The sequence below is a fragment of the Rattus rattus genome, chromosome 2, assembly GCF_011064425.1.
Source record: "Rattus rattus isolate New Zealand chromosome 2, Rrattus_CSIRO_v1, whole genome shotgun sequence".
In the NCBI taxonomy this organism is placed as follows: domain Eukaryota; kingdom Metazoa; phylum Chordata; class Mammalia; order Rodentia; family Muridae; genus Rattus; species Rattus rattus.
Genome location: NC_046155.1, coordinates 73,887,221 through 73,897,399, shown reverse-complemented (window position 1 = coordinate 73,897,399; position 10,179 = coordinate 73,887,221). Strand labels below are relative to the sequence as shown.

The 10,179-nt window shown below is 52.6% G+C and overlaps 1 protein-coding gene across 2 annotated transcripts; it reads left to right on the top strand.

Moving 5' to 3' along the window:
• Nucleotides 1-512: 512 nt before the first annotated feature.
• Trim72 (tripartite motif containing 72) lies at nucleotides 513-8,886 on the top strand. Of its 2 annotated transcripts, none has more exons than XM_032892508.1 (7): nucleotides 513-749; nucleotides 1,182-1,578; nucleotides 4,529-4,624; nucleotides 4,709-4,939; nucleotides 5,367-5,389; nucleotides 6,586-6,704; nucleotides 7,496-8,886. In XM_032892508.1, the coding sequence occupies exons 2-7, from the start codon at nucleotides 1,189-1,191 to the stop codon at nucleotides 8,068-8,070; spliced, it is 1,434 nt and encodes a 477-aa protein (XP_032748399.1). In that variant the 5' UTR covers nucleotides 513-749; nucleotides 1,182-1,188; the 3' UTR covers nucleotides 8,071-8,886. The 2 variants fall into 2 exon arrangements, with proteins under 2 accessions (XP_032748399.1, XP_032748398.1); XM_032892507.1 differs by having other exon boundaries at nucleotides 6,586-6,716; nucleotides 7,496-8,884.
• Nucleotides 8,887-10,179: the final 1,293 nt, after the last annotated feature.

Sequence of the window (10,179 nt, the reverse complement as noted above, 5' to 3'; positions counted from 1 at the left end):
ATTTTTATTCTGATTAAAATTGATATTGCCAATTGAAAGATAAGCATATAAGAAAGCCTGGTGCACCCAGGGGGGGGGGCAAGTCCAGTTTTGAGCTGTAGGCTCAGTTCATTCATTTAACTACCTTTCTTGCATTCTCCAAGTGTTTGGGGGAGGGGGTACTTTGTTCCAGGGCCTATGCTAGAAAATAGAGGAAAAATACCCTCACCTTAGTTATGGAGGAAGGAGGTCCTGCCTTCCCACAGGTGGGGTTAGCACTGCCAGTGTGGCTTTGGTAAGTGGTCAACTTAGGAAATGAATAGGTTAACTAACAGCATCAAGGAGGAAGGCAGGCAGCATGGAAGTGCGCGAAGGGGCAGTCCTGTTTGTCCACTGACTCTAGCTTCTACCATGGCCTGAGGAAAGGACCAGGACAGGCGCGGCCAGGTGGCCTAGACATGGACATGTTCCTGCTGACTACTCATACTCCACATTTAGAACAGTTTCCAGAAAGTGGTGGGAGGGAGTGGGTAGGACAGCTAAATATAGTTCTTGGGCCATTGAACTATCTGGGAGGGTCTGTCTACTATGTGCGTGTCACCTGTTACATCCACCCACTGCCATCTGGCCCTGAGTCCCTGCCCTTGCATTGAGCCTGCTGCTTGCTTCTTGCTTGTCTCTGGACATAACTCCGGTCACCCTGCTGTTAGGCCTGTTCCTGACTGGTCCTCCTGGAAATCTTTTCTGGCCTAAGTTTTCCCACCAGACCTGTGAGTCCTATGGGCCTGGAGATAAGGGGGAAAGAGAGGGTTAGGTATGCTAGAGAGAGGTCAGTGGAAGGTCAACTGGGGAGGGGATTCTAGATAATTCCAGAGGAACGAAGGCCCAGACCTAGGTCACAGGCTGAAGCCTGGGCTAAGTCAGTAGCAAGGAGTGGGTGGAATTGGGTAGTGTTTAGAAACCGGGGTTGATAAATGCCCCGTTGGGTCACATTTGCTTCTATCTGGGCTGAGAATGGCAATATACACTCACTTTGGGATGAGACCACATCCTCTTTACCATTTGACCATAACCAGAGTCTCTTCCACTATGGGATGTGAGGTAGTTATAGGATGGAGCTCTGGCTGCTGGGACACAGATCCGCATAGGACTGAACTGAAATTCTTGTCTTTGAGTTTGTCTGATGGGACTCCTCTTCCCAGGCTCACCATGTCGACTGCACCGGGCCTTTTGCGCCAGGAACTGTCTTGCCCGCTGTGCTTGCAGCTGTTCGATGCACCAGTGACCGCTGAGTGTGGCCACAGTTTCTGCCGTGCCTGCCTGATCCGTGTGGCAGGGGAGCCTGCCGCCGATGGCACGGTTGCCTGCCCCTGTTGTCAGGCATCTACTCGGCCACAGGCGCTAAGCACTAACCTCCAGTTGGCACGCCTTGTGGAGCGTTTGGCACAAGTGCCCCAAGGCCACTGCGAGGAACACCTGGATCCACTGAGCATCTACTGCGAGCAGGACCGCACACTTGTGTGTGGTGTGTGTGCCTCTCTCGGTTCACACCGTGGTCACCGTCTTCTGCCTGCCGCAGAAGCCCATGCACGTCTCAAGGTGCTGGACCAGTGAAGGCTGGGTGGGACTGCTGATTACAGCAAGGGTCTGACCTTGGGAAGCCGAGTTGACTTGTGTTATGAGCTTTGGAGGATAGGCTCTAGGTTGCTAAGGAGGGTGGGGGAGCTAGGCAGCCAGAAGATGGGTCCAAAGGCCGCATGTAGCACCTGCAGAGCAGAGCTCACAGGAACCAGCTGGAAGCTGCCTATAGAGTAGCTAACTAGCTTGCTTGGCTGCAGTCCTCCAGCAAGCCTGAACATGCCAGAGCCGGGTCTGACCAGACCGTGGTGTGTCTGGCATATTGGGGCTGGGAAACTACCCACACATTCTTGGGTGAACTGCTAGACTGGCATGTTTGCACGGTGAGACTAGCAGACAGAAAGTTAAAGGCATGCCCAGGAGTCCCAGAGGCCGGCTGTCCAGCTTCGCATTGATGAATGACAGAGGCCCACTCATTCCTGAAACTACTAAACTTGTGCAAGCCTGAAGTTTTCAAGGGCAGTGGGAAGGGTGAGGCATTCCTGGCCAAAGCTCACCATGGGTAGGTAGCACCAAGATTCCAGCCTAAGCTATTATTATAGTTTGAACTAGAATACAGCCCTTACACAATTGTGTTATCCTGAAGTTGCACCAGGAAAAAATGTCCAATTGTCATCAAATGGATATACACCAAGTACACAGACTCCTAAAATCATGTATATCCCAAGTCACGTGCATGCAGATATAGCAGATAGATGTCTACCCAGCCCAGGACGGTCTATGGGGGAAAAAAACCCCTAGCAGCAGGGGCAGAGGTGGGGGGAGGAAGTGGGGTCTGGAGGTAAGGAGTGGCCCTTCCCCAGCCCAGTGAAGCTGTTGCTATTGTGTTCTGCTGCCTCATAGGCACTGCTTTCTCAGCACCTAGTCGTCACTCTCCTTTGGTATCAATTCCCAAACGTTCTGGGGCCTTGCCTCACAACCCTCCTTCCTGCGCCCTCCTTAGTTCAGTTCAGTCCTGGCTGTGAGCCTGCTGTTAGGAGACCTCCCAGCCCAGTTCCTCTTTGCTAACCCCTGAACTCTATCTAACCTTACTCTCCCCTCCCCCCAACTGGGGACCGAACCCAGGGCCTTGCGCTTCCTAGGCAAGCGCTCTACCACTGAGCTAAATCCCAACCCCAACCTTACTCATTTTGTCTGTGAACTATATTTAACCTGTAAAATAGAAGTCTCTCAGGCTTCTGGAAACATAAGGGACAGACATGGAGCTCCAGTCTCAGGGATCTGCATCAGCTTAGCCTTAAGCCTTAGGAGATCTGAAAAAGGAGACCCCAGAAAAGAGCCCGAGGTGGGGCTGGGGTGGGGACAGGAGGAGCTCTGGAGCTTTGATTGGCTAGAGGGTTGGGTCAGGAACCCACTTACCAGACTCAGAGTGGTTGGGCAAGTTCCTGGGTACTGGGGCTGGCACTGCCTTTTGAAGCTGTGCTGCACATCCCTGTACACCCATGTCCTGCAGCATGGTCGCTATGGGTTTGACACTGTGTAGTCCTTGAAGTAGGAGGCAACCGGCTTGGTGGTGAGGTTGATGGCATCCAGTGGCCCAGGTTCCCTCATCTCCCAGGATGTGTTAAAAGCCCTCGGGAGTGGAGCTAACTTCAAGCTTGAACTTCTTGGGGTAGTCAGATACCCTAATACCTTCTGATGGTGCTTGTTTGCCATGGCTCAGCCCTGAGTCCTCTGAACCTCCGATCACAGGCACCTGAAGCAACCAGGCTATCCTCACTGACAACAGATGTGGATGCCTCAAGAAAGGCCATCTGAGGAAGAGTCTGATCTGGCAGCTAGCCAGTAGTCTTTGGTTCAGCCCTGTGGTTTCCTCTGGGCTGCTATTCCTCAACAAACACTACCTTGCGTCATCAGTTTCCCCAGGGGAGCAGGAGGTGTCATCTGGTTGAAGTGGGGGTGTTACTGTCCCATTCTGCAGAGGAGGAAGAGGAGGCTAAGAAGAGCAGTGGTGGTAAGAAGGCAGGGGTAACCACGGCAGGGACCTACCATTAGAAGCTCTCCCATGCTTGCACTCCAGTGGTCCCTAGACAGCTCACAGAAGGCTTAGCTGGTCCCTAGTGGGTCTGTACACTAGATTTTCTGTCCTCGGAGCCCATAGGCCTGGAAAGGGCTGGCTAGGGCACTAGCTGACTATGGCTGCATTTTTAAGTAAGGGGTGAAACACAGGAAGGGAAGATTATACTCCCTCTCCTTCTTCCTCCTCCCCTTTCTCTTCCTCCCCCTCCTCCCCACTCCTTCTCTGCTTCTTCCTCCCCCTCATTTTCCTTCCTCTCTCTTCCTTCTTCTCTTCTGAGACAAGGTCTTAGGTATTGTTATGTAGCTCAGGCTGGACCTCAAATTTGTGATTCTCCTGCCTCAGCCTCCTGAGAGTTGGGGTTGCAGACATGTACTATCATGGCTAGCTAGCGTCCTTTCTTTTTTCATTCACCCTTCACTCATTTCTGGAAGCCTGTTGTGTGCCACGTGCTATACTTTGCAGTCTGGTGGTGATCTTGTGTTTGTGGTCCTTGCAAGGACCTATACTGGGGTTAAGTGCTTGCAGGTGATGCTGGAGAAATTAAGGCCAGTGGGAAGTTAAAAAAAATAGAACATCGGGCTGGAGAGATGGCTTAGCAGTTAAGAGCACTGACTGCTCTTCCAGAGGTCCTGAGTTCACAACCATCTGTAATGGGATCAGATGCCCTCTTCCGGTGTGTATGAAGACAGCTACAGTGTACTCATACAAATAAAATTTAAAATAAAAATAGAACACCAAAGGCAAAAAGTACTAGGATGAAGTATGGCCAGACCCAGAGGTAAGTAAGTGGATAGGGGACCAGGCAGAGGGCTGGAGAAGGAGCTAACATAGAGGGGAAAGAACAGATGGCATGGGGGTGTCATTACGATCCTCTCTTAACTTTCCCCATAGACACAGCTTCCACAGCAGAAGACCCAGCTGCAGGAGGCATGCATGCGCAAGGAGAAGAGTGTAGCAGTCCTGGAGCATCAGCTGGTGGAGGTGGAGGTGAGGGGCTAGAGGGACAGAGTCCTGGGACTGCAGGTCCAGGCCGAGGATCCCTACGCAGGAGTCCTCTCATCCCCACCTCAGGAGACCGTGCGTCAGTTCCGGGGAGCTGTTGGGGAGCAGCTGGGGAAGATGCGGATGTTCCTGGCTGCCCTAGAAAGTTCTTTGGACCGTGAAGCAGAAAGGGTTCGAGGTGAGGCAGGGGTTGCCTTGCGGCGGGAGCTGTCAAGCCTGAACTCTTACCTGGAGCAACTGAGGCAGATGGAGAAGGTGCTGGAGGAGGTGGCTGACAAGCCACAGACAGAATTCCTCATGGTGAGCGCTCTAGAACCTCCCCTCCCTGCCTCCTGGCCATGGCTCAGCCCCGAGAGGCCTCATCCCACTGTCACATGGGGACCGTGAAGTGCATAACAGCGAAGGGACAAGCTAGGACTTCATATCAGGCTTGGGACTCTGAACTGTGGTTCAGATTAGATGGTGTGTGAGTGTGTCCATGGCACCATTCATGTCATAATGTCATAGGCTTGTGTGTCTGTGGGGACAGTTTTCTAACAGGTGGTATATGTCTCTGGGATAAGGAAGGCACCTGTTTCTGCTCACATGAGAGCTAATCTCCAAGGGTGGCATCGAGTCCTGGGTTTCATTTGGCTTTTCTCATCTTTCCGACCCCACACTCATCATTAGAACTCCCCAGAGTCCTCTCTTCCTGCTTTATCCTCATTCTCATGTTCTCTTTCTCCAGAAATTCTGCCTGGTGACCAGCAGGTGAGCATTTGGCCCTTTCTTTCACTGAACTTGCTTGTCCTGCTTTTCCAGGGATACCCTCTGCTCACAGGGTGCTTTTCGGTGATTTCTCACAACCACTTCTGTGCACTTTGTGTTGAACACAGACATGAAACAGCCTAAGTACTTACCCCAAAACCTCATATACTGGTGCCACGGTGCCTCAGATGTGGAATAGGTCACAGGTATCATTTCAAGACTACTGGGAGGGAAAGGGATTGCTGAAGGAGACTTCCCAGGAGAATGGACATTGGAGCTGGAGCCAGAAGTACGGACTGGGGAATAACACTGCGAAGTGCAGGCTGGCCTGAAGCTCACCATGCGGGCAGCCCTGGAACTAGTGTTCTCTGATCTTAGCCTCTCACATTCGAGGATTATTGGCATGCTGCACCATGCCTAGCTCAAGCATTTTAAAGAGTGCATTTATCATCTACGGTGTTGCACACAGTCATGCTGTACAACACTCACCCTGTACAACACCCACCCCGTACAACACCCACCCCGTACAACACCCACCCCGTACAACACCCACCCTGTACAACACTCGCCCTGTACAACACCCACCCTGTACAACACCCACCTGTACATCACCCACCTGTACAACGCCCACATTGTACAACACCCACCCTGTATAACACCCACCTGTACAACACCCACCTGTACAACGCCCACCCTGTACAACACCCACGCTGTACAACACCCACCCTGTACAACACCCACCCTATACAACACCCACCCTATATATACAACACCCGCCCTGTACAACACCCGCCCTGTACAACACCCACCCTGTACAACCCCCACCCTCGCCCTGTACAACACCCACCCTATATGTACAACACCCGCCCTGTACAACACCCGCCCTGTACAACACCCGCCCTGTACAACACCCGCCCTGTACAACACTCGCCCTGTACAACACCCACCCTGTACAACACCCACCCTGTACAACACTCGCCCTGTACAACACCCGCCCTGTACAACACCCGCCCTGTACAACACTTGCCCTGTACAACTACCGCCTTCATCCATTTCTAGAGCTTTTCCATATTTCCAAGTGAGTTTAAGGCGAGGGTGTGATGTAAGGAAGCCCTGAAAGCCCTCCCTCTCCAACGCCCCGTGTCCTCGAGTGTCTGCAGTAATTCTTCCTGCCCCTCAGCATCACCTCTCCACCCCAGGCTGCAGAAGATCCTGTCAGAGTCACCACCCCCAGCAAGGCTAGATATCCAGCTGCCTGTCATCTCAGATGACTTCAAATTCCAGGTGTGGAAGAAGATGTTCCGGGCTCTGATGCCAGGTACTGAGAAGGGTGGGTGGCTCTTGGTTTGTATAACTGTGGGATTGGTGGGAGAGCCAAAACACAGGGAGACGCCTCCCAGCCTGCCTCAGAAAGCCAAAGAAGAAGATACTCTTTGCTGCTGGGGTCCTTCCTTGTAGCCCCCGACCTGTGCTTGGAGAAGGACCTTTGAGGGCCTAGGGTTTGCAGTGGGTGAGGGACATGGAAAGCACCCAGCTGACCTCAGGAGTCCCCTGCTGTGGCTGGGTGTGGCCTCGGCCTGTGTGATCCTTGGCCAGTTCTTGACTCTGACCATAGAGGTAATATAATGGTTCCTGTTGGCTGGAGGCTGAGGTTCTGTAGAGTTCGTGGAACCCTGGAGACAAAACTACATCTGACACTGTCTCTGGGAGCCTGTGACTGGGGGCCAAGGGCTCAGTCTCCTCTCCTAAGAGCTAACATTTCTGGGTGCCCGCCCACAAGACACACACACACACACACACACACACACACACACACACACACACACTGTTCAGTCTTTATGGCCTTTGGCCCTGAAGGGGGGATTGACAAGAAGTCTAGTTTATTCAAGAGAAAACTCTTAAGACCCAGAGACTACATCAAGACAGAACCGGGCTTCCTGGCTCCTGTTCTGGATCTTGGTTGGGCCTTTTGGGGGCCTCAGAAAATATCACTCATTGGTATCTCCCAGGCCTGCCCACCACTTGCTTCACTGTGCAGCTAAGCAAACGCTGTGCATGTGGAGAGGTCCTCTGATAGAAGGACTAGCCTGACCATTGTCTGTTTGGCAGAGTTGGAGGAACTGACTTTTGACCCCAACTCAGCGCACCCGAGCCTGGTGGTGTCCGCCTCTGGTCGCCGCGTGGAGTGCTCGGAGCAGAAGGCGCCACCAGCAGGAGAAGACACGTGCCAGTTCGACAAGACGGTAGCGGTAGTGGCGAAGCAGCTGCTGTCACAGGGGGAGCACTACTGGGAGGTGGAGGTGGGCGACAAGCCACGCTGGGCCCTGGGTGTGATGGCGGCTGACGCTTCCCGTCGTGGCCGCCTGCACGCGGTGCCCTCACAGGGGCTGTGGCTGCTCGGCCTGCGCGATGGCAAGATCCTGGAGGCACACGTGGAGGCCAAGGAGCCGCGGGCACTGCGCACCCCAGAGAGGCCACCAGCGCGCATTGGCCTCTACCTAAGCTTTGCAGATGGCGTCCTGACTTTCTATGATGCAAGCAACACCGACGCACTTACACCGCTCTTTTCTTTTCATGAGCGTCTGCCTGGGCCGGTGTACCCCATGTTTGACGTGTGCTGGCACGACAAGGGCAAGAATTCTCAGCCGCTGTTGCTCGTGGGGCCAGACAGTGAGCAGGCCTGAGCTTCTGCCGACTAGGAGGGAGGCCTGGTCCTGAAGGCGGTGGGATCAATTAAGTCACCTTTGTTAGGCCTGGATTGGTCTGGTTGGGGCGGACAGACTAGGCTGGCGGTAGACGGGGAGGGGATGTTTGTCTTCTAGGGTTCAGGGAATTACACAGGTTGGGAAGCACAGGGGAGAGAGGATTAAGGTCTGTGAAGAAGGAAAATTATTCAGGTCAGGGGGGAAATCTGAGTTTGGGCCAAGTGTTCCAGGAGGAAGCTGAGGTTTAGGGAAGCCGGGAAGAGGATAGGATTTGGAAAGGATTTAGTAGAGGATCTTGGGAAGTCTGTGGAACTTCAGCCCTGCAATCCACTCCTGAAGGCCCCCTCTTTAAGGTTGCAGATTCCCCATGCCTGCGAGGTTTTCAGTTAGTGTTTGCCTCTAACTGCCTTTTCAAAGCCCCCAGTAATCCTGAGGGTGCGGGTGCATGACTGTAATCCCAGCATCCAGGGGCTGAGGCAGGGGGATGGCAAATTGAAAGCCAGCAGGACTCTGTCACAAACAGCAGTGACTGTGTTTCTGATGTCATAGGTAGGGGAGGGGGTCAGAGAGGGCTTCTTGAAGCCGGAGGGACAGGTGTCAGGAGCACTTGCTGCTCTTGTAGAGCTCTGACCTTCAGTTTTCAGCAGCAACACTGTGGCTCGTAACTCTCCAATCACAGTGAATCCCATGGCCTCTTCCAGCCTCTGTGGGCATTTGTAGTGCACAGATACATGCCCAGGCAAAACACTGATACACGTTAAGAAAATAAAATAAAAAGATCCCTCTCTATCTCGATTTCTGTCTGTCTGTCTTTGGAGACAAGGTCTTTCTATGCAGCTCAAGCTGGCATAGAATTCACTTTGTGCCCCAAGTTGGCTTCAAATTCCTGATTCAGTTGGGCCCCTGGAGTGTTGTGGTTACAGGTGTATGCTGTCATGCTCAGCGAAGACAGTTGATTCTGACGAGTTCCCAGGTGAGCTGAAGTGGCTGGTCACCTCGGGATCACACTGAGAGCACACTCTTGACTGTAGGCTATCAGCATAGACAAGGGGCTGTAAGTCTGATTACATTGCCTGGCTCAACTAACACTGAAAGTCTGCCTGACCAAGGGAGTGGAAAGGGAAGAAAAGAACTTATTCTTTCCTCATTGCTTCTAGAATGTTTTTGTTTGGACATCGAGGAAATCCTCCATGTTTCTCACCAAGAGGAAGAGCTTAACACTGTCTTTCTGTGGGTCCTGCTGCTGGTAGCAAACAAGGCTTTCTGTGGGCCTCCCGATCTGACCTCTTCCTGTCTTCTTGGAACTTGCTCTGTAACCCAGGCTGGTCTTGAACTCAGAGATCTGCCTGTTTCTGCCTCCAGAGTGCTGGGATTAAAGGAGTGTGCTACCAACGCTGGGCTACGTCCTTAGATTAAACAAAAATTATTGTTTTTAATGTGTGCATTCGTGGAGGATAGAAGTTTATATTGAATGCCTTCTTTGATTCTTCTCCACTTTACGTATTGAGGTAAAGTCTCTTGCTGAACTCCAAAACCAGAGCTTGCCAATTGGGCTAGTCTAGCTGGCTGGTTTACTTCTGGACCCTCTGTCTGTCCTCCAGACGCTGAGTTAGAGCAGGCTGCGTGGCTACCTGGCGTTTCTGTGTGCTCTGTAGATCTGAGTCCTGTTCCCTGTGCTTGCCCAGTATCCAGTCTCATCTCCGAGCCTGTCTGCAGCCCCCTTGTTTCTTTCACTCCACACCCTGCTGTTCCTCGTCCATCTGCTTTGAGACGAGATAAAGACCTGACTTACCGTCTGCGCTGCATTCTTTAATGAGGAGCAATGCTTCGCAGGATGTTGCCCTAGGATGGCCCCATTTATGCCACCTGCTCCTATAAAGACTTTCTGCACAGAATACCAGGCTGCAACTCCATCTTGGGTGGCAATACTGAGCACCCCAGACTGTAAATCCTCATCCTGGAAGAGCAAACCTGACCAGGAGCTCTGACCCTTGAGCTTCAGCAAGGTCCAGGGAACCTGCTTAGACGTGGTTGCCTTTTCTTGACTTACCTCAGAGCAGGCCAAAGAGCTGTGGGCTGATTTGCCAC

What these genes read in the sequence shown, in the direction of transcription:
- Trim72 (XM_032892507.1), top strand. Translation starts at nt 1,189, where the DNA reads ATGTCGACTGCACCGGGCCTTTTGCGCCAGGAACTGTCTTGCCCGCTG. An exon ending in ATCAGCTGGTGGAGGTGGAG is followed by an intron (nt 4,625 to 4,708) that starts GTGAGGGGCTAG and finishes TCCCCACCTCAG; the next exon opens with GAGACCGTGCGTCAGTTCCG. An exon ending in TTCTGCCTGGTGACCAGCAG is followed by an intron (nt 5,390 to 6,585) that starts GTGAGCATTTGG and finishes TCTCCACCCCAG; the next exon opens with GCTGCAGAAGATCCTGTCAG.